The sequence below is a fragment of the Boleophthalmus pectinirostris genome, unplaced genomic scaffold, assembly GCF_026225935.1.
Source record: "Boleophthalmus pectinirostris isolate CB_2022bp ecotype Guang Dong unplaced genomic scaffold, ASM2622593v1 HiC_scaffold_9, whole genome shotgun sequence".
NCBI classification, from domain to species: Eukaryota; Metazoa; Chordata; class Actinopteri; order Gobiiformes; family Gobiidae; genus Boleophthalmus; species Boleophthalmus pectinirostris.
In genome coordinates, this window is record NW_026571541.1 from 13,288,041 (window position 1) to 13,312,878 (window position 24,838).

Consider the following 24,838-nt stretch of genomic DNA (forward strand, 5'->3'; position numbering starts at 1 on the left):
AGTGTATTCTGATTCCTGACCTATTTGCTGGAGAGAAATGAAATTGAGCGGAGGCACAAGGTGGCGCCAGCCTGGCTAGGAAAATACATCTAGTTACATATAAGATCAGAAATTTCTATTTATAGTGACAAGTTTGTGTTGTGTTGTGTGTGTGATATTTGGGCAGTTTTGGAGCAGATAAGGCAGGGACAGCAGAGGGGAATGCTAGTACTGGTGATTCGTATGTAAGAAAAGAAAATCTAAATAAAGATCCTACGACCTTCGCGCCGTGCGGTGAGGGTACTACGCTTGCACCAAGATGAAAACATTTTATAACACTAAGATAAAATATTTGTTTACGTCTCACCTTGACCCGAGCCGTTTCTCTATATCCATAATTTACAAAAGCATTTACTACTACTTATCTACGGCTGTGTGGGGCAGCGTTAGCAGCATTATCTGTTGTAAAGCCAAGTATCATTGCAGTCAGAACACTTTATAATGCAGACACAGAGATACTGAAATGAGAGACGCTTCTTTTATGTGCTAAGTTTATGGACTCACAGTTGTATGGAGCTGACAGAGCAGTAAGAGGAACACCGGCTCTTTAACTGAATGTGCTGCTGTTGACACTTTGAACAGGTAGCCTATAATCTTTAATGCTTTACTTCCCGGCCCTGTGTTTCTGTGTAAAACAACTGGAATTGATATAAAATGCGTGTGCGTATGTATGGAGTGACTTTGTGCTGTGGTTTTAATTGTGAAACCAATGGCGATGCCGGGCAGGTGCAGGCAGGAGCTATGTGGGCTTGGCACCTGTTCATGAATAAGTTAAATCAGGACATCTGGACATTGGCAGGTAACTTCTGGTTTGCCTGCTAACAAAATACCCTGCCTGCCAAATAGTCCCGATCCATTATTCATCAGCCTCGAGGTTAGAAGTTGTCATTAATTCAAAAGTATTAGATCATGTTTTGTTAATCCCCACCTACATTGCAACTCACTGGTGTAGAAGCGAGTGATACTGATGTCGTCAACATTCACTGGGGGAGTGATGCTAACTAAAAGCACTGCTCTGTTTTGCTTTGTTACTCGAGTTAGACTTAATCTGAGCTTTATTTTAACACAATCTGACCAGAAAATATTAACTTATTTGAAACTAAAACAGGTGAGACGATTTTTTTACACATAATATTAGTTCAGTTAATCACTCTCACCTTTTTGGACCATGAACACTTGCATTGATCACCATCTCCTGCAAATATGTTGTTTAGATCCATTTTGCATTTTTTCCTTGAGTTTTCAGCCTATATTAAAACGTTTTTGGCAGTCTCCATTGTAACTGTTGAATATTTCACCAATACAAATACATGTACACTGAAAAAAAACAATATCTAGTTAAGTTTGAATGACTTAATGACTTAAATTAAGAACATTTTACTTTTTTTGAGTAAATTTGACTTGTACAAGTACAATTATCTACCAGTGGAATAAGTGTGGTTTTCTTAATTGAAGCAACATTCGATTTTGTTTCTTAATTTAAGTGCCAAAAGTTGTAGTTTTTCTTTTCAAGTGTAGCGAGATGTATTTTCATATTTTAAGTACAAAAACTCTTATTCCACTGGCAGATAATTTTACCTTAAGTGAAATTTACTTAAATCATGATAAAACTTTCTTAATTTAATTAATCTTAACTTGACTAGATTTTGTTTTTTTGCAGTGAACATCGCCAGAATGATGTTACTGCAAAGTATCAATAGGAGACCGTCTTTGATTAACTTTTGTCAATGCAGAAAATGTGAGGGACATTTTGTTCTTTTCAGATTCTAGACTATGATGTAGTCACTCTATCCAGGCTGGCACCACCTAGTGCCTCTGCTCAATTTCATTTCTCTCCAGCGACTAGGTCAGGAATCACAATACACTAGACGGTTTGCAAGAACCCCGGAAGTGCGAGTGTTTGTGTACCAGGCAATCAACGAAGAGCCATATATTCTGTTTTGGCAATGATTGCCAAGATCGAGGATTTAAAGTTGGAACAAAGAGAATGTTTGGTGAATTATATCAAGGGGAAAGACGTTATTGCCCTTCTTCCTTCTTGATTTGGGAAAAGCTTAATATACCAGTTAACCCCTTTAGAGGCACATTACATACATCACACAAATAGCAGCGTTTGGTTAAATGAAAAAAAGTGCCTGCCTACCATCGAGCGAACAAATTCTAATGCTGCAAGGTCAGACGGTTGCTATGACGTGAAACCGTCTGAGGAATCAGGCTAGTCACACTCCCAGATAGCAGATAAGATACAGTTTTCACTATCCATTATATAGTAATTTGTCATTAATTATCCAAAAGGTAAATTTACAAATGTTGAACGTGATAATTTCTATTGCTGTCAAGACCCATGACAATACTATTTTTAGCTGCCCCTCATGTGTATTAAATATCATTGGCTTATAGAATGTTGCGATGTCATCTGAAACCTAGCAAATTGTATAGTATTTGTATTTATATATTTTGATATGTAGCAGAAGTAAAAGTACAGTAAGAACCAAAAGACCTGTTCCTGTTTAACTTTGATTTGTATTCAACCTGGAGTTAATTACTTCTCCAACAAAGTCACCCGTTAGTAATGACTGTTCACAGCCTTATTCAAAGTCCCAGCGTTTATGAGCAGAACACTGTTTACTTGTAAAGCACTTTGTCTATATCCTTGGACTCTAATGTGTTAAGTGCATTTTCCTCTTTAACGCGCTTACAAGGCTGCATTTTAATGTAGGAAAGATTTAACTGAAAAAACACATTTCAAGTAAAAGAACACAATTAGTGGTGTTAATGTTTCCTTTCTTGCATCACTCCTATTATAAATATTCAAGATGCATTTTCCTTCATTTATTTATGCAAATGTAAAGCATATGTTTTTGTAGATTTTCTTGAACTAATTTGGAAAGTCTGTATACTCTCTCTTTTTTCCCTATGCAAGGTTATTCATTAAAAAGTCCCAAATGAAAAGCAATAAACCAGAACAGAGGTATGAGTGTAGAACAAGACGACCACTGGCTTGTGCTACTGGAAAACAAAGCATGCTTTCAAAAATTATATAGAGCACTCAGAAAGATGATTGGATTGAAATTGACTTTATTATTTGATATTACCTCTAAAATCAATGTTTGTGCCCAACTACAAACAAAACAGTGTAGCACAAGGCCTGGCAGGATTACAATACACTTCACTACACTCTCTTGATTCTGTTTTAATTCACTAAATTACTTCTCAGCTTGAAATGATTGAGTTATGTTGGAACAAGACCTGCTCCTGCTGGGTCAACAACAACAGTTCAACAAAAAGTACAGTACACTATTACGTTATATTTTTATGATTTGTTTAAGTTAATCTTAATTTTATTTGTATTATTGTCTGAAGAGAGCTGGAGCTAACCACTCTGCCACCGTGTTCTTTTGAACCTTGGAAATGGTTGAATCATTTCACACAAATTAGGTGTGTGAAAAATCCCTTAATCGTCCAGGTAGAATCCATGGCAAAGGAGAAATTCAATTTGTTGACTGGACAAAAGTCGAATATTTTTTGCAGCTCATCCAAGCTGCTTCTTCAGTTTTGGTCAGAATGTTGGTGGACACTTCCTTATATCTGCCTACAACGAGGGGCTAAATAACTACTCTTAAACTAACGCACCTACTTGTTTACAGTTTCTGTTAATTAGCTAGGCCTATTGCTAGACAGTGAGTGTGGGGTCTTATTAGTATAATCATTCAGGGCCATAATGGAACTTTCACACCTCTGGACCTGATCTGGCTACACCTATTGTTCTCTTGTTTATTTTGATTGAAGTTTGAGGATGGAGTTGTAAATAGGAGACAAATGATGTCTGAGGCCTCTGTTTCTGTTTAGAGAAGGATTCTCTTTCTTAACACAAATAGCTTCTTTAACTCCCCTCTCAAATCAATTCTTTTCTCTGGCTAGGATCTGTACCTCACTGTCCTCAAATTAGTGGCCCGTGTCTTTTAAGTGGAGATGTACGGCAGACTGAGGTCCACTGCTGCTCTCTCGTCTGTGTTGGTACATCCTCTTGTGAAGTAACTGTTTTGTTTCTCCAATGTAGCGTTCACTGCTACATTGGAGAAATTAGGTGGCTCAAAAAGGTGCAGTTAGTTTAATTTTAATTTACAACTTACCTCAGTTTGAGCTGTTAAAAGATTGATCGTTTCCGCATCACAGACAAAAATCAAATAAAGCATCCAGTTTGCGTATGATTCAGAGTGACAAAATGTATATGATTGTTATTAGTCCATATATACTTGGGTGCCAGCTTGATTCTTTTTTTTCCATCCTGATACCAGAGTCATGTGACCCAAAAATAGTGAGGTGTGTGCATTATATAGTAGAGGTGTAACAACAACCAAAATATTGCAATTGTATTGTCAGTAGTCTCACAATAATATCGTGGACCATCACAATATATCAAGTCATAAGTCTCTTTGCTTAAATTAATAGTTATGGTGCAGCAATAGCTAAAAAAAAACACAAATGGAACTACATAGACCATGATCCTTTGCTCCATTTCAGTGCAGCTATCTTCTAAGCACCTTGAAATCATAATTCTTTGGATTAAGTCTTTTCAAGGCATTTTAAGAGGAAAAAGAAGCATATTCACAGTTTAGTTAGCCTCCACAAAATATTGCAATAAATATCGTACCATGAGATGTATATTGTGACAATATTGTACTGAGAGATTTGGATATTGTTACATTCCTATGGCGGCCTATGTAGTAAATGAGAAGTCTGGGGTTAGGGTGGACATTTGGACACAGCCTATGTCCAAGTCTAAACTCAGTGGGCTTGATATACTAGCTCTTCTCCCAAGTTACGATGCTATTTTGACCAATATCATTTTAAATTCTCCTTCTAACTACACAGTCACTCTTGTTTGCTTACATTATGTTTTCACAGTATTCATCATATTCCCCTGCCATACATCACTCGTGTATTTTCTGCCTTCTCCATCTGAATACATTATCCAGCACCATTTACTTATGGCTAATGGCAACAGTGATGTATGCCTCTGTATGCTTTGTGACAGATTGCCTGAGAGCTGCTGACTTGCTTTAGCGCTAGCATCTTAATTCATGTGGCTATTTCTCCTTCACTTTTTCCAGGTGTAGTTTGTTTATGTGTTTGTTGACATGGAGACAGCCGGGCAGAGCAGTCATTAAAATGTAGAGATGAAATGGTGCTGCGTGTACCTTTGAACATTAAAAAGAAAAAAAAAAGATATAGTTGTCATTTATCAGAGACTACTTCTCAAGTGACATGGGGGGCGATCCTTTTTCATAAGCTTGCTACCAGGGCAGGAGATTAAATTGCTTATTTGGAACCCTGCTCGTGAAAGTTTTTAGACTAAGTGCCTCTAAAAGATGTAATAGTGTGGCAAAATGGGTCGCCAGATCTGTTTGAAATTCACTGCTAAGAGTTTAAATCTTGGTTCGCACATCCATTTACTTAACACTTGGAGAAAAGTACTTTTCTTTGATCTGTGCACAAACCAAGCCGTGGCAATAAATAATAGACTGAAAAACAAGAGAAGATTGCAAGTGTTGCGTACGATTTATTGTGAAAGTGAAATAAGGTCTTTTAAAGGTGCACTGTGTACTTTTTTCTCCTGATTCTTCACCTGTTTGTCTCCTTGGAGATGTTTTGCTTTGCCCATAATGTAAGGCAGTACATTTATATATGTTGCTTTTATCCAATTACTGCTCAAAAATACCTTGAAAAACATATACTGTGAACATGCTTGACTCTCCAAAGATCTAGGGGCTCTTTTATAAAGATGCGTGGGACTTTTTCCTAAGCTCCTACTGGCCACCAGAGGCGTGCGCCACACAAACTCTGAAACTCTCCACACAATCTGTGCATAGATCCCACCTGCAGCTAGACTCTGCACGTGAACACCCATCACATCCTCTCCACACCTCCACTTCTACATAAAAGGACTCGTGAATGACATTTACCTAAACATGAGCCCATAATCAGTGGGTTTGACTGAAACACACGGGACACAGAGAGATAGCTAGATAGATAAATACTGATCCCCACGAAGGGGGAATTCAGGTATCGCAGCCTTATCTCAGGTGCACCTTTAAGAAAAACAATAGTGCATAACATGAGGAGAGGAGGGGGAGGGGAAAAACAAAGCAACAAACCCCAGACCATGCTCCAGCATAATGTGGGAGGGGGAGACTCTCCACGCAGCACCACGTGGTCATCAAAATCTTAAAAAGGTTTTACAAACAAACACAAAACTAAAAGTGACAGCAACGACTCATCTCTTAATTAAATATATAATAATAAAAAATGAATGACAGGCTAAATTGCATTATAGTGCTTACACATCATAATATTTAGGCAGTGCATCTTTGCAGATATGGTCAGATATTGTTTTCTCGCTGTTTCAAGAGTTTGTGCGTGAGGACTGGACCTGTTTATGCACATAGATACATGCACGCGGTGGTCTGAATGGTCAATGGAAGTGGCTACGAATGCTTGCGAGAGATTCAGATGTCCTCCCTGAAAGGAGCGAGGAAGGGATATATGGATCAGTGGCCAGGAGACGAGCACTTCGGCAGATAGAACACAAATGCACACATGTAACACATCAGACACATATCAGGTGCTGTTATTCTGCCAATAAAAATCCACACAACACATCAGATAAATACGTTTATATGCCACTCTCATGTAATGATATCTCTCTGGATACATGCAGGTGGTGGACTTTCACCAGAAAAGTTACATATTGCCATTAAGGGTTGTATAGAGGATTTTCCAAGGAACGAGAAATCCAGCGACTGTTTGTCCTTTTTCAAATGTTGCGCATGCGTGAAACCACCCCCCTCCCCTACAGCTCCCTACGTAGAAACGCCTTCTCCCGCCTCCTCACTACGCCAGAAACAGGTTTGTTTACAGCCGGTGAGCTGCACATGACTTGTAAACAACTAACTACAGTGTTGGTTAGGCAAGGCGGAGAAGTGAGGAGCGGGGGGAGCGGGTGTGCGGACATTTCGTTCGCGGACGAGAAGTGAGGAGCAGGGAGAAGAGCGGAGCAGGGAGAGAGGAGAGAGGAGAGAGGAGAGGGGAGCGGTGCGCGGAGATTCCGTGCCCGGAGAAGTGAGAAGAAGGGGGAAGAGCGGAACGGGCAGCGGGGACAGGAGCAGGAAAGGGGAGCAGAGAAGGTTGCGCGGAGATTCAGTGCGAATGAACTAGCTACAACACGCAGCAGCAAGCGGACTCTTTCTTTGCCTTGAAAATTACGTTTTCAGACATAGGATATCGCTTTCGTGTCCTGAAAAACGTTTGACTAGCTCTTGGAAATAAAGTACGTTTTCATAATAAGCAGAAGTTACCTGTCCAGGAGTAATTTGGCGACCAATGCGTCAGTCTTTAGACCCTGCGTCTGCTTCAGTCGCGCCATCGCTGGAATGAATCTACAAGAATCACCTTAGTTTGGCTTCGCTGCTTTTCCCCTTGTCTTCTTCTTTCAGCGACCTCAAAAACGGACTTTCTTTTGCGGCTAACTGCTCCTGGATTCTTGTCTGCCATTGCAACAAACTTTGTGCTAACTGCGAGGAAGATATAGGTCAAAAAAAGCCGCTAAGAACTGTTGCGTTGGTGGAGTAAACAGCGTCTGTGCATCTTGCGTCTGTGGACTGCGTGACAGGCGTACGTAAACCACGTACCGGCGGCGCGCAGGCAGGTCAGTTACGCTAGAAACGTAGGGAGTTTGATTGATAGCCTGTCAGCTAACAGATAACGAGGCAATGTCGTTATCTATTGGCAAATGTTTAGCCCCACCACGTCCAGAGTTGATGAATTTTTATTCTCTTTTTTTTGGTCATCATAATTACAAGGCTACTGCACCTCTATAATGCTATCATTGACAACTTGAAACAAAAAAAACAAAAAAAAAATCCTCCATACAACCTTTAAGGGTTGGTGTATTTAAATTGTAACTTCTATGTCTCAGTATGAATGCACAAATATTTTGCATTTATTTTGATTACAAAAAAACATATTGTCACCACTATCTAATCTAGTGTTAGCTGCAAAGCACACAAATTGAACATTAAAATGTTAACCTTTTTGATAAGTTGATATTGAATGAGGAATGACAGTTGCTCTAAAAACAAAACAAAAGTTGTTGACATTTCCACATTAACCACAATCCTTTGTATTTTCTGTGAAATTGTAATCGCTTTGTTTTTTTTAGAAGTGTATCTGTAATTTTATATTTGTTTGTTGGAAAATGTCAAATATTCCTCTAATCCCAGTGCCCTGTGTTGTGTCCACAGTTCCGGCCAGTATCTACAAAGTGTCCGAGGACGTGATCGTGAACGAGGGCAGTAACGTCACGCTCAGCTGTTTGGCCAGCGGCAGACCAGACCCCATCATCACCTGGAGACTGCTCAACCCCTCAGGTGAGTCTCGACCAATCAGAACTCAGCACCGTCTGAGCCAGGTCGTAGGGCACCTCACGCTGTCTGTCATGTGAAGTTATTATTTTACTTTTAGACTGAGACTCAAAGGTGACATTGGTTAGAGAGACAAGTTAGAGAAAGTGCAAATTACACCAATCATTCTCTGCTAAACCTATTAACCAATTGAAGAGGTGTTTTTTTCAGATGCTCTTTAATATGATTTATATGACAATGCATTGTTTAAATGTTCAATGAATACAAAACAAAGACATGTATAGACTTAATATTACATTGCTGTGGATGTGTAATGATTCCATATTACTGATGAATTTGAAGTGACATAGAAAAGATAAGTCCAAAGTGGAAGAATAATGTAACAGCCAAGTATTTAACAGTATGCCCCATGATTTGCTGGTACTTCTTCTACATTGACACATTGACTACTGTTACTGCAATAAGTGGAGTATTATGTAGCATGTCTAATTTGATTACACTGATTGATTCAACTGTATGTCTTTGCACACAGCATTATCTGCTCTTGCATGTACTCGTGTTCAGCTGTTCCTCTGTGTTGGATGTTATCAGAGTAGATGTATGTAATAGGAGTCTGCAGCGATGAGCCCTCTCTGTCACGTTCACTGTGTGGTTTCTAGGGGATTTAATCCAATTTCAAAGAGAAGAAAAATGTCCTGCTGCCGATAAGCTTGTAGTGTGATGGATGGCGATGCTTAAGTTGACAGCGCTGAGTCTTGATAACAGCTTCGCTCTGATTGAAAGTTGTTCTATTTGTGTGTCTTTATCAATTACTGAGCAAGTTTGTCTGCTCTGCCAACATGTTTCATCAAATACATCTGCTGCCTCCACCTGGAAGCCTCAGCACAAGTCCATGTTTTCATCTGTTTGTGGTAAAGAAACTCCTCAAAGCCATATGGCGGAAACGACTTATTGTACTAAAATGCAATACAAAAGAAAGGGCTCTTTTCATATTCTTTTTACAGAAACGAAAACCCGCCCCAAGGTTCAGATGGTAGTTTAAGGTAAAGCTTTTAGTGTCTTCACAAGGCTTTTGTTCCAACAAAATGGTGCGAAAAGGAAGTCAGAAAGAAGCTATAAAGCACTTTTCCTGGCTGCTCTGTGCCTGGTGCCTCTGTGCGTTTTTACATTGTATCTTTGTGAGAATTTGGGTTTTTGAAGTGAGACTGAATGTGCGAAAAGCTTTCATTGTAGTTACTGGAATAGAGGCTGTATAGAGAAATGTTGAACAATTTTTTTTCTCTCTCTCTTTCTTTCTCTCTGATTTCTTAGAGACTTACAATAATTCACAGTGTATTAAAACAATGGACATTCAATTATTAAGCTTCTCAAAAGGTACTTTTAGTTATTGTAGTTTTGCACAGTGCAAGAGGATTCAACAGAAATGTATTCTTCCCAGATTTTACAGGCACTCCTTATCTATGACTTTGGAACAACAGACGGGCTATCCTCAAATAAAAGGGTGCAAATACATTTGTATAATGCAAACATTTAGGGGGAAGGAGTGCTACTTGGATGTGTAGAGAGCAAAATTGTCCTTTTGGTGCTCTTTAGTACTGTATAGGGACCACTCTCAAATACCAAGATAAAAAAATGAAGCACTGAAAATGTTCAAAATAAGAGGAGATAGACTGAAAAAAACTTGTTCAGAGAGAGTCTATATTTTATACTCTGAAGGCTAGCCAGTTTCCAGTCCTCGATGAGAGTTAAATTTTTTTCTATCCTTTAAAACCCCATACTTTAAACTATTTTTAACATGGCATTGTTTTTAAATGTTTTTAAAGATTCATCCTCTAGAAAATTATACATTTTATAACTCTAGCAATTTTGTATATTTTCTAGTAGGTATTTGTTGTTGTTGTTGTTGTTGTTGATGACTGATAACACCGGTGTGAAAATGAATGATGTGTAATTTGATAATCTTGTTGAGATCTAAAATCTGAGATGCTTACATCATGTGCCAAGATGGGTGCCAGCCCACTTTGGCTTTTAAGTATCGTCTAACTATTTTACTAAAGTTGAAAGATGTAACATTAACGTTATATTGGCTGATTGGTACACACACAAAATGCAGAGATAACATGCAGCTAAAGTATCTTTTAAATTGTGTTTGGCCTGACTTCACTTTCTTTAAAGTTTCTCGACTCTTCAAAATCCTCAAAATTGACACCCGAGGGAGGTATTCTTTTTCCTTATTCACTTTGTTAAAACAGCAGTGGGCAGAAAACCTTTGACTGTGTTTTGTTGTACTCTGCAAAAGCTGACCCAAAGACTCCGTTGCTAAGGGTATAGTCCCCTGGTAACCGCAGAGTAGTGTAAATGTACATAGAAGCTTGTGGCATTTGAAGATGGAGGTCCTACACTATTTGCAAAGCCAGTCGATGTAGTTATTTTATCTGTGGGTGAGCAGGTGTGACTCTAACCCCAGAATCTGAAGACTAGCCCAATATCAAGTGCATGAGGAGACAGCAGAGAGAGATAATGATGTCTGGCAGCCTGTGGTGTCTCAGCTGTGTAGCTTTAGCCTGCGTGAGCGAGAACATCAGGCTAACACCGCCCCACACAGCCAGCTCCACTCCGAGGCATGTGCTCAGATCACAGATGGACTAAAGTTATGAAATGGAAGCATTCATTTAAATTCTTTACAATTCTTCTTTACAATGCATAATTTATTATCATTTTGTATCAAGTCAAAGTTGTATTATTTATTCATTATTCCTATGGAGGAAAATAATGTATAACTAACTACTAGTTGGACAGTGATGGTGGAACTGACTGAACTGTGTGAAGTGTTTTGAAAAGCACTATATAAATGTTATGTAGTATCATTATTAAGTAGACCCCAGTGCACAGTGAATAGAATATTCTTAACATAGGTAAAACTGTTCTTAATGGATATTATTCAGCCTGACAACGTTTAGTGACTTGACTTGGAATTCCAGGGAGCTTTTCCACTGGACCCAAAAGCAGCTATTTCACAGTAAAAGACATATCAAGTGCTTCATAGTATAAAGATAGTTTGAACTGGTGAGGGCAGTTTGGGTTCGGACCCAAGTGCCGACCCCTCTGGACTCTCATTCAAACTCTCATTTACCAGGCACACAGTGGAACACTCCCTCTGCTTTACACTCGTGTTTCCCAAACTAAAAGTCACAAACCTTCACGACCCAAGTCAATAGACATTATTAAAAAATCACAAAATAGAGGTGGATTTGACCATTACTGAACATTAATGAGAATATGTTATTGTTGACTGAGTGATTGTGTCTCTCTGAACAATTGCTATTACTCAGATTTTAAACAATAAAAAACAGTAATTGAACCAGCAATAAAAGGTATCCAAAAGTCACCTATTTGGACAGTAAATGTAGCCCATTTCTATTTCTTTTCAACATTAAATTGAACCAGCAATCTTGGAACAAAATAGTCAATAAAATAATCACAAAAACATTAGAAATTACGCAAAACATGTCTTAACTTTTCAACATGTGTCAGAACTGTATATTGCAGACCTACATGTAGATCGTGACAAGGCGACCCAAAAAAAATCTCTCTTTGGATCCCAGTCTTCGGGAAACAATGCTTTACACCACTCACGGTGCAGCTGAGAGTACTGCAGATGTATATTATTACAGTAGCCCGGTTAGTAAAACAGTTGTCCACTGATCTGAAGGTTGGCGATTCGAATCCTGCTCGTGACTTAAACATCATTCGTTGAGTAGTCAGATCACACACACACACAGGTAGGCCGTGTGATTCCAGCTCCCACAAATGAATGCTGTTGTTGTGTCCTTGGGTAAGACGCTTAACCCACCTCACCCCAGTTGTCTGCGCACACTAGTGTATAAATGTGTCTGTGAATGAGTGAGTGGTTCCTTTATGTAAAGAGCTTTGAGTGCCTTGATGGTGGAAAAGGGTTATATATAAAAATGTGACCATTATCTAACATAACAAGAGAAGGAAGAGCGAGTTTGCTTTGTGTGGGTCAGCGCTGTATTAAGTTGTCTGAAATAGCTGCTACATGTTGGATAATGAACCTCAAACAGCTTATATGAACAATAAGGAGCGGACACTGTTGAACTCTCAAATAATGAGGGATACAAAATGAGAAAATTTGAGTTTATTTGAGCTTTTTTTTTTGTTTAAAGAACTGAAATACACACCACATACAGCCGATAAGTACAGAAAAAAGCAAGACTACTTTTACTGCTTTGCTTCCATTTAGGTTTGCTCCTGTATACTGTAGTGTGCCCGTGCTCAGCTGACAGCTCCACAGCCTATAACCTGTGTGATAAACGATGCCCTCTGGACTGTATTAGTTTAAATTGCTATGCCGGAGTCAGCCTTTGTTTATGAGATAGTTAATAGTGGTGCTTCTGAGGGTGTCCACACTCATTATGGGTGTCATCTGTTCCTACACTGCATGTGCACCCAACCCGAAACTCCCACTCCTCTGTCCCCACAAACTTATTTATTTCTCTGTTATTGTATCTTCGCTTGGCTATCTCCAAGCTAATTAGATTATAACTGACATGTATGGTTGGGTAATGGCAGAATAGCAAACTAAATTAAAGGAAAAATAAATATAGAGCTCATTTCAAGGCGCATATTAGGAGAGTTGCATTCGGTTGGTAATTTGGCGCGTTCAAAGATACTGCGCTGATTTGTCATTGAAAAAAGAAGTCAGTGGTTATTACATCCTCTTCAACGGGCTATATTTGTAATTATGTAAATGAAGGACTGAAAGACTGATTCCATAGTTTTATAAGGATTTGCAAATTGATTTTTAGACTAGCTGTGTGGAAACAATATAGAACTGTATGAAATGAGTATGTTAACATGATGGTTACAAGCATCTACACAAGACCAAGACCGGATTTAGTAATAACAATTTTTGTGCCTTTCAGAATACTGTTGTTAAAATTCCTCTGCTGAAAAAGCCAAAGCATCTGTCTTTTTTAACGAGTAACCTTTTATGTATTTATTTTTTCTACATCTCCAAAGCTCAAAATGCTGTGCTCCACCTTGTCATGTCATGCAGGTAGTTTTCAAGTCAACAGCTACGTTCTACCTAGTTCAGTAGAGATCGGAAATTCCTGAAATCTGAAATAATCCCATGAATGAAACAAACACATCTTCTGGTTTGTGATAAGGAAATAACATAGATCAAAAAATAGTGTAATAAGGGCTCTTTAACTTCTCTGCAAGAAAAAAGTACTTGTAGAAGTGTTTCTTAACTCAGATTGAACAACTAAAATGGAAGAACATGCTCACGAATTTATATATTTTTGCTACATTATTTTTGGTATCCTGTCCATTTGTTGGTTTTAGAAGTTTTACACTTTACATTTGCAAGAAAAAAACGTAACTCTCCACGGCAATGTTAAGTGCCTGAGACGACAATGAGATGGGACTTGCTTCATTATGAATAGGGAGGTGGACTTTTGTCGCTATTCCAAACAAGGCACTCATTAAAATAATGCATTCTCCAGTCCAAGAGATATATATTTGTTGTTTTCCTTCCACCGCTAAAGAAGATAACAAGCTCAAGTAGTTACCCTCACCACAATTACAAATAATGGCCTGCTTAAAACTCATGGGACTATTACGTCTCATCCATATGTGCGAGGCAGTGCATTAATTGGCCATTAGGTAAGCAGTGTTGTCAAGACCAGAAGACCACAAAGTACAGGACCAAGGAAGGGCTAATACCTGAACAATTCACATATAAGCAGCTCAAAAGCAACCTCCTATATAAGTGTATATCTTCTTAATAGTGTTAATAGCAAGCGGCATCTTTTGTGTTTCCTTGGGACCTATTAGCCGACCTTAACAGTTCGAGGTCCAGAAACATGTTGCTGCACTGATACTGGTTATTATCTTATCTGACCAGCCAGTCACTTCTCCATTCTGATCAAATCAAGAAGAGACTGGAACCGGATCATAAGAGTGTGAAAAAACTCCGTCCAAACTTGAGACGATCCAACCACAGTTGGTAATTTCTGTTATATGTCTCTGAGGAAGACATCTCTTCTTGAAAATTCTCGTAACATTCAGATCATAGTTTGGTGCTTCGTTTGTTGATTTTCATTGTTTCGCAGTCCTTTAAGTAAAATTTTCTCCTTTTTTATGTGTAACCCATGTTTGTTTCTGACATGAACATGTGTCTCTCTGAGTAGTTAATCTGCCTCTCATCAAAGTGCATTATGTACATTTTCTTTAGAGGGCCCATCAAAACTTAATAGCTTTGTCTGGAATATTTCACAGTATGGAGACCAAACTAGACCCAAGTTACAGGTCAGATCTGTAGAGAGGCAACCCACCCACAGTCAAAAGTATTTTTGAGCTATAAAACTCCCTGTAATTTAGTAAATGTAATGTAGAGCTTTAACTTGTTGGGTTCTTTTTACAGACAATACAGTGAAGTGTATTTACCTTGTTGACATGTCTGGGCTTCTCCCTGCAAGCCATCTTCAGAACTGTCACTGGGTTGGTGGTGACGTGTCATATATCAGCTGTTGTTACTTGCTGTATGCGTGGTCAGCCTGATTGACCTGGCAGGTCGCTCAGACTGTTGGTGTTCTCTGGAGGGGGGTGTCCCAGGTGTGTGAAAAGAGGAACGCTCCGTCATCCTAGTTAATGCTGTCTGTGCCTCGTTTCCTGATTTCAATGGCCTCCCTGCTCCCGCATTTGAACTTGTTCTGAAAATGGCTTGCAGCGAGCAGACACGACATGTCAACAAGGTAAATACACTTTACTGTATTGACTTTAAAAAAAGAACCCAAGAAGTTAAAGTACATGAGACAAAATGAACATCTTTGGCTTAGTAAGGTAGAGCTGTTTAATACTATACTGTGGAACATTCCAGGTAGAGCATTGACACATATCCATAGAAACAAGCAGGTGACGGACTCCTGATCAAAAAGTTACATAGTGCACCTTTAAATGAAATATGTAATAAATTCCTGTGCATTTAGAGGAAAATGTGAGGCAAGTCATTCATCGGCCATTTGAGCTAAGTGCAGTTTAAATAGTCCAAAAGAGCACTCTAAAATATAACAGCAGTTAACCGCCTTGAAGTCTTTTGTTGCTTCCTACAAATAAGTAGCATACAAAAATGCATTATCTGCTGTATCTAGAATAGTTTTTGGCACTAAAAGCTTTGGGAAAACTTTAATAAGAAGTGGCCGATTTATCCAACTGTCCTCAAACGCAGTGTGGCATTTTTCTACCTGTGAGTCACGTAACTAGCACCCCACTCTGTAGCTCTTGTAGTTGTGATCAGGACAGTTTTGTTTTGGTGCGTCTGTGAATATTGACAGAGAGTTTGCTTGTTGCTTTTGAAGGGAATGATCAATAGACCTCAGAGGAGTGGAGGAGAGCAGAGATGAGGGATGGGAGGAAGAAAGAGACAGTTTGTGTGAAAGGGGAGAGCCTCTTCTGTGAGCTGGGCCAGACAGGGACAGAGTTGGTTCATTAGCCCAGAGGAACACAGCTAACACCAAGTCCCCCACTGGTCCCATTAACAGTTACACACACATACAGACTTTAAAAACATGTGCTCAAGTAAAAGTAGTGCAAAAATTGTGTTAATTACGGTACTTCATAGGCCCAAGCTACATTTCATACTACTACAATGGGACTAGTATCACTAATATTCAACCAGGAGCCGCAGCGAGACAGGTTAAGATGGTTTTTCACTGGTTGGGAGCTAGTTTCCTCATTGGCACGCTGCATGCTCTATTTTGTCCATGAGCAAGACACTTCACTTCAACATTGACTATACAGCCTGTTTGTGGCTATTGCAAAATGAAGAACAAATAATTCAAAAAATGATCCCATAAACCCCCAGCCCAAAAATATATTTATGAATGAGACATACTTCTTTTCTTATGCACAACTGACTCTTGTGAGCTTTAAGAATGTTGTTATGCTCATTATGCTCATTTAAGCTGGAGTTGTGTTTTGTTTCATTCACACATTTGAGTAACACTTTAACTTAATTAGTCTTACATCTCCAAAGCTCAAAATACTCTGTTCCACCTTGTGATGTTATGAACGGGTTCTTGTCAAAATAACAGCTGCCTTTTACCTTTAATTCAGTAGAGATTGGCGGTTCCAGGGCTGAAATTATTCAAATGATTTTAGTCAAGGTTTAATAACACAGTGGAGCACTTTCTTTATTAAAACATGGCATCACAAGGTGGAGTGTTTTCAGTTTGAGAGAAGAACTCAGCCCAAATATGCAGAATTTGTATGTTAAACATGTGTGAATGAAACAAAACACAACTCCAGCTGTGTTTGTGATGAGGAAACATTATAACATAGCTCAGAAAATACCGTAATATGGACCTTTTAAACTTTCTGTCTATGATTTCTTACTTACTTCTTTTCTTTTTCAAGAAAGTCAATTTGTTTGTAATAGCCTTTTTCATCCTTCTATGTAAAAAAAAAATAAAAATTTCTATGGCCTCTGATGAGTTCTATTCACCAAAATCCTTTCAGCATTTAGAGTGGCCCCCTCATTCTCACCACACGGGCCTATATTATTGGAGGTACGTTGGTTTCACGTGGCCTCCTCCCTGTGTGTGTCCAGCTCTTTTTTTTGCCTTAAACTACCCCAGAATAGACTGTAAAGGTCGCAGACTTGCTCCTGGGCAGTGGGGGCTGTGGGGGGCTGTGGGGGACTGGGAGACTGACAGCTTCCTGGTGTGCACAATGAGGAGAGGAAATAGAACTTTTGGTCAAGCAAGGAATCATCCACCTCCCCGCCAAAATAAAAGCCAGACTTGCATGAAAAATACATGGCATGTTGCCTCTGGTATCCAATGACAGGAGACAAACCCAAGAGAGTTGTAAAAATAGAAGTTATGCTGTCCTCAGGCGAAAGTATAAGAGATTTGGAATGCAAAAGGCTGCCTTGACTGATTTGTAATATTTTTATCATTTATTATGGTAACTCTGGAGGTTAATTAATGTTCATTTTAATCATTAGAGACCCCTCACCTCTCCCGTGTTAGAGTTTGTGCTTTAGCGCTTCAGGGAGGACCACTACTGAGCAAACCCACTCAAGCAAAAACAAGCATCTGGACATTTCTCAGCAGATGTTCAATATTTTACGAACAAGTCACAGACAAGTTTCTGAGTTATTTACAACGCTGCACCCTGGTGGAAGGACGAAGGCAACGGCTATAAAAGTGTGTTTAAAAATCCAATGTGCCTTCTACCTGTTAATCATAAGTTTGTCTTTGGCACAGTGGTGTCCTTGAAGTGCTTCTTTTCTATCTGGATGCTAGTGCGAAGTGTTGAGCAGCAAATCTACCACACAATATGAGTGAAACAAACACATCTGTGCGATTAGATTGAGTTGGACCACTGCCCAACTGAAATGGTCCCAGTGTATTCCTCCATAGGGTCTGCATTGTCTTGTTGATGAATTAGAAAATAGTTTCATGCAAATAATGAAAATACTTTATTTATTTATTTATTTTTTTTGCTAGTTTGACGTGTGACTGATGGAGCTAAAATGATGTCATTTTTCTGGTCGATTGTCCGGTACCAGCTTGTCTCCATGGAGATGCTATTGCTGCTATACTTGGAAGGTTCGACAGTATGGCATTAAACTTATGTATCTGCATAGAGATTAGCAGGTGACCAAATTACAGGTCCAGTCTGTGGAGTGGTGAACAGTGTTGAGAATAACATGACAGCACTACTAACGGCGCTACACTTTCAGTGACAGAGTAATCTAATTAAATACACTCTCCACTGTTACAGCACCGTTATCATTACTGGGGAAGCAAAGTGGCACGTTACAATTGGGTTGAATGAGGCGCCGTGTTGTCAGGCTTCATGCAGTGGACAGACACACATCATCAGCAGGAGAGGGTAGAGCTCACGAGAGAGCAGGGCCAAAATGACTGTTGTTTCTTTCCGCACACTTCTGTGAGACAAACTCAACGAGAATGTGACTAACCAGGGACATTCAAAAGTAGCATTTTCAAACTGAAAATACCGACACTATTTCTCCCTTATTGAAATAAAGGGCAAGAATGTGTATGCTAAGTCTACACTGTGCCTCAAGTAACTCGAATCTAATGAAGCGCCTCACATCGTCACATGCTTACACACCTCTCGCTGCTGTGAACCCTGAGCCCCGATGCAGTTTGCGGGAGCTCCAGCGAAAATGGAGACAGAGCCATTGAATTAAATCCAGACTCGATTTTTCGCGCAGTAGTACATAACAGGAAAAATAACTGGATAATTACTTTGCTGAGTAATGCATTACTTTTACAGCTTGGTAACTGAAGTAACTGGGAAGTAATTTGTAACAGTAACTAATTAAGTAAAATGCCCAACACTGGTGGTGAATGTATGTTTTACAACTCTAATATAATAAATGCAAGAAGTTTAGAGTGTAATTACATTTTTGTGTCATTTGAAAAAAAAAAAGACAACATAATTTACTTAATACTGAGAATGTATTAATAATCAAAAGAAACATGGATATGAGACAATCTATGTTATTATGATAAAATATACAACATTTGTGAAACAGGATGTGATAAGGCAGCAGCTCTGAGTAATTGAATCACACTGTCACACTTTAGTTTAACGCCAAAAAAGCCAATACTTTTATGATTCAATAAACTGAATGCTACATTGGAAAACAAAGCTTTTTTTTTTCCTTTTAGTTTTTTATGGCCTATACCAATGCGCCAAGATGTCCATTTGTTATTGCCATTGTACTGCCCTTGAGTCCAAGATATCTGCGTAGTACTATTGTAAAGTGGTGCGCCATGAATCTACCGCACAACAGCTTCATTGCAACTTAGACATCTGTCCAAATGAATTGAGTTGGACCGCCGCCTGCTCTCTTGTGCTATATGATCTGGAGCAATAGTGAAGTCATAACCCCTTTATAAGAGCGCTTGGCAGGGCATCCTTTAGAGCTCTGATACTGAGAGGTTTTGACATGCCTCCTCCGCTCGTCTCCGCAGCATAGGCCCAGACTTCAGCTGCAGTCCTGTCACCTTGTCTCAGGCCCGTGTCCCTGCTCCCCTTTCCTTCGATCTATCTCACTCTCTCCGTCTGCTCCTCTCTCCATCATCAGCCCATCTCCTGTTTCAACACACTGTGAGAGTCACTTCAATTGTCCCAAGTCGATGTCAGGGGAGAGACGAGGAGAGAAAAGCCTTACCTGAAGCCGAGGTGTATAAATAAGGATGCTCTCGTCACAATGAAGGGAAAACAATCTTGTCTGTTATGTTTTGAAAAGTTTAGCAGATGGCAGGTTGGCACAAGAACAATTCTGTGTAAGCGTTATGTCTTGAAAAAGTTGTTATTGAAATAGAGTCTGTAAAAACTAGTCAAACCTGAAACTAACCATTGTAAGACATGTTTCTGTGATTGAGATTGTGTCTTGCATCTTGTATTTTGCCAATACATCTCAATGGGCATTTAGTGTGTCTGGTCAATAATGTAAAGTTGATCATGGGGTCTCCAGGCTGTTGCTTAGGAGCTACCAGTAGTTCTCCACACCCTTCCAAGTAGCTCACCAAGAGATTTCTGAATTATACATATTGTGCTGAATTAAATTACCATTGTAAATGTATCATTTTGATGCATAACTTTGTCCACAAATAACTGGATTATGGTTTAGTTTTGGTTTAGTTCAGGTTTAGTTCTGGTGTAGTTCAGGTTTTGACCCAGTTTAGTCCTGGTTTAGACCTAGTTTAGTTCTGGTTCATTCCTAGTTTAGTTCTGGTTTAGTCCTAGTTTAGTTCTGGTTTAGTCCTGGTTTAGGCCTGTGTTTTTCAGATTTAGAACCAGTTTAGTGCTGGTTTAGTTCTGGTTCTGACCTAATATAGTCCTGGTTTTGTCCTAGTTTATTTCTGGTTTAGTCCTGGTTTAGACCTGTTTTGTCAGATTTAGAACCGGTTTAGTGCTGGTTTAGTTCTGGTTTAGACCTGTTTTTTCAGATTTAGACCCAGTTTGCTGTGTAACTGTAAACCATCTCAGGCTCACCGTGACTCTTATATTTACTCAATTTCTTGCGTCCATTAAAATAAGTAGCTTTGCAGCATTTTAATTATGAAAAGGTAGCACACCAGAGGAAAAATGTTTATAGATTCTAGTATACTGGAAGAGCAACATTGCTGCCACTATAAAAAAAAAACAGCTAAGGTTAGTTAAGGCCAGTAGCCACTCTTGGTTGGTATGATTCTCAAGGAAATTAATGTTAAGTTAAGTTAATTTAAATTAAGTCAATTTAACACAACAGTGAAACGAACATGTGTACACAGTGAGTCTTGTGGGAGAGAAGCCTCAGACAGATGCTCTCAGCCTCTCTCAGATCTGCAGAGGGCCGCTGTTCACTTCTGTGTTTACAGTCGACAGCTGCTCTCAGATCAGTCTGTGTACTGAACATCAGGACGTACAGCTTGTCCAGTGTGGCTGACTCATTAGGTGCAGTTGCCTTGGAGATAATGCAACAACTATGAACAATGTGTTTTTCAAAATATACTTACCTGAAAAAGTGGCACTATTGATTTACATGGTCTATACGTATATACAGAACTCTATTACTCACTGGCCATGGAAGACAAGTGAGTAAGATCTTTATGTTTGAGTCATAAAGATCTTGCTTTGTCCATGACTATAGCGTCTTGGAAAACATTTTACTGAACATTGTATTCATTTCTTATAGGATTTTAGAGGAAGAGGGACAAAAGAAAGTGCAGTTACAAGAATGAAAAGTTCAGGAGGCCAGTTATTTTCAGTGCTGAGAGCAAAGAGTGCATTTTTATTGAATAATACATACAAATCTAGGGGCTGGTGATACTGACAAGAACATGAATATATTTTCTATACTAAACTGATGACCAAATTCAGTTTATAGTATACCAATCTATTCAGAAATGCTAAACACGTCCTTGTTTAAAGTTTAAAAGGATGACGCAAAAATAGTGAATGGCCTATAAAGTGTAGATCTGGCTCCAAATTCTCCCCTATAACTGCCAGCCTCGGTGAGCTTAAGTTGGCCAGAGCCAGCGCTGTGGGTGCCGTCACACTCCCTTAGTCCACTTCTTTATAGTACTCTCTCTCTTATAGATGTCACTGTTGTGCTGCTTTAGATACACTTTTTACACTGTTAACTATTTGTAAAAGTTGTCATGGCGTAGATATTGTAACTTCTCCTCTGATGAGTTTGCTGTCATTGGCTTGCGTCGCGTCTGTTTGTGTAGCTAACATCATGCAGCACAGTTGGCCCGGTGAGCTCAGCCTCATTAGATGAGCTCACTGCTGCGATGGCTGAACCACTGGAGCTCTCAGTCGAACAAAGTCACTGTTCTGAGCTTCAGCACTTTTTTTTTTTTACACCATCTATAAGCACTTTTGGAGAGCCCTGAGTCACAATAGCCCCAAGGAGCAGGTGCCTTAAGGAGAAGGCGGTCGCGATTTTAAAAGAGACTTGAAATCTACTTATAATGAAACTAATGGAGAGGAGAAAAGATAGAAGAGGGAGCGGGACAGACACAGTGGAATATATAAGAGCACTTTGTAGGTCTTATATTATGCTAAATTGTCTCATGCAAGCTTTAAACCATGTGGTCATGTTCTTATCTCATCAAAAACATACTGAGAGTTGTGTTTTGTTTCAATGAGTGTTTATACATCAGTATCCCGGTTATCATCAGGTTTTTGGAGTATCCCGGTTCCTTGATGGTGCATGTATAACGCAGTACCCCGGTTTCAGTATCCCGATTATGGCAGTATCCCATTTATTAGAAACCGGGTTACTGTAGCTGGTATATTCTGATAGTAACCAGGATACTGTGACATGTATACGCAGTATCCCGGTTACTGCAACGTAAAGTTGAGTGTGCATGCGTCCAAAAGACAAACACTTTCCAGTCTTTCCATCACAACAGTAGCGACATAAATAAAGTGACCAGCATAAATAAAGTGACCAACATAAATAAAGTGACCATACATGAGTGAAATGACTGTAGAATAAAGAGCTGCGCTAAACCTGCACACGTACAATATACACTTGTACGACCTGCACACGTATGATCGCTGAAAAGCTAAAACATGAACTATCTCCTATACGATACACGCACAGAACAGACTTATCATCATTAGCACCTCCTCTGTCACAAAAAGAACACACATAATCCACTAAGTCGTGTCCTTTAGTCCAAACGAAGCTTATCACATCAACGGCACAAGGAGCAAGATATTTTTATCACCGTTAACAGATTATGCAAATTAGCCATGCGATCTTAAGTTTCTTTTCTGTAAAACGTAAACAAATGTGATCAGAGCTGAACTGTATTATCAAACGGGCTGATGTGGCTCTATAGTGGTTATGATTTATATGTTGTAAAATTTAGTTTATTTATGCAGAAGATTTTAATGAAGAATCTGTTGGGTTTGATCTGTGCAGTGGATTGTGGGATATTTCATAGCTCCTTACCGCTGGTTAAACGTCCTGAGCTTCCTCTGCTAAAAGAGCTCATGGTTTGTATTTTTCCTGGTTTATTAAATTGATTTAAGTTCATTTTTGCACTTGCACATTTGTAAGATTATGTCAAGAAACGGGATACTACATTTAATCATGTACACAGGGATATGAATGTCCCGGTTTGTCAGTGCGCATGTATAAGCAGTAACCCGAATACTGACATAACCAGGATATGGCTAATAACCGGGATACTGATGTGCATGTATACGCTCTCTTTCACACATGTATGAGTAACCTTCTAGCCGGAAAGCTTGAAAATTCTCTCCAGTTTGTGATGTCATGAAGGATTTTTCAAGTTAACAGCTACTTTTTACCTTTAGTTTAGTAGAGATTGGCAATTCGAGAGCTGAAATTATCCAAATAATTGTAGTATGGAGTTGAAAAACACAGTGGAGCACTTTCTCTATATTACAAGGTGAGGTCAATATATGTACATCAGTAGGCTGCATCTTATACAGTTCTGTTGTGGAGATATGTGGGAGAGACTAGACACAAAAGGTGAGATAAAAACATTATATCAACCCATTGTGACCTTGGTTCCATTGCTTAACACCGCTTAAGAGTTTTCCCTCTTGGCAAAAACAAGCCTATTAGCACTAGCACTGAATGAGCACAAAAGACTTAATTTATTTATCTAATAGAGTATACAACACAAAAACAACACATCTTCACAGGTATTAAAGGCTCCTCAGCAGACTGAAAATAAAGGAAACAAATATGTGTGTGAATGAAACAAAACACAACTCCAGGTATGTTCTTGAGGGGGTAACATAATAGGGGTGTGCAAAAATATCGGAATATCGATATATTGTATCGTTTAATGTAATGATACAGTATCGATATCGTGGGCTACTGTATCGATATATATCACCAAGAGTATTTTTAGGTGTATTTACTAAATTATTTTGTTACAGAGCTACAGTTTTGTTGCTTGTGGAGTGAAAGGAAGCTCATTTATGCAACACATTTGATATTTTTACTGTTTTGATGATTAAAATGTTTGTGTTTCATATGAACTTTGCACAAGAAGTGGTTTAACAAAGACTTTTAGTATCACAGCCATGATTTAGCCTTTATTTTTTATCGAATCAATTTGAAATATATCATATCGAATCGAAAGTGCACTGTATCGAGATATGTATCGTATCGTGGCCTGTGTATCGAGGTATGTATCGTATCGGCAACTTCTTAATGATACCCAGCCCTATAACATAACATGGCTTAACACTCAGAGTCAATTTTGTGTTATATAGGACCTTTAACAAATAGATAGTTACACCAAAGTAAAATATAGCAAAGACAGCTCCACTTTAGCCCCACTTAACCAAACCAGGGACACACGCAGGCTTCTGAGCAGGAGAGGGAGAAGGAGGAGGAGTGAGTCAGAGGATGAAGCTGTACCAAGCAGACGGTGCAGCGCTTCACGGTGCGTATCATTTCTTCAGCTCAAGAAGCGGCAAATAAACAGCCGTCGTGTTTCTGACTCCTCCACCTGTGTTATTTCTGCTCCGCCAACATCCACAAATGTCCTGTGAGCACAAGTGGAAGCACTGCATTTGTCCACAGTTTTCCAGCACAAATCTGGTACAGAGCGTAAAGGGGGTTTAGGGTTTATTACACAAAACTGACTCTTTGAGCTTTAAGTCATGTTATAATGTTGTTACCTCATCAAAAACATACCCAGAGTGGAGATTTGTTTCACTCACACATGACTGAATAATCCTTTATTATTAGTCTGTCTACATCTTCAAAGCTTAAAATGCTCTGTTACACCTTGTGATGTCATGGTGTCAAGTTAACAGCTACC

The 24,838-nt window shown here is 39.1% G+C and overlaps 1 protein-coding gene across 1 annotated transcript in view; it reads left to right on the top strand.

The window, feature by feature from the left end:
• The window catches only part of lsamp (limbic system associated membrane protein), a 356,532-nt gene that overhangs the window by 281,894 nt on the left and 49,800 nt on the right, over positions 1-24,838 (top strand). Inside the window, exon 4 of the mRNA XM_020926876.2 lies at positions 8,343-8,468. Within this exon, the coding sequence (XP_020782535.1) occupies positions 8,343-8,468 (126 nt within the window). The remainder of the gene's footprint in view (positions 1-8,342; positions 8,469-24,838) is intronic.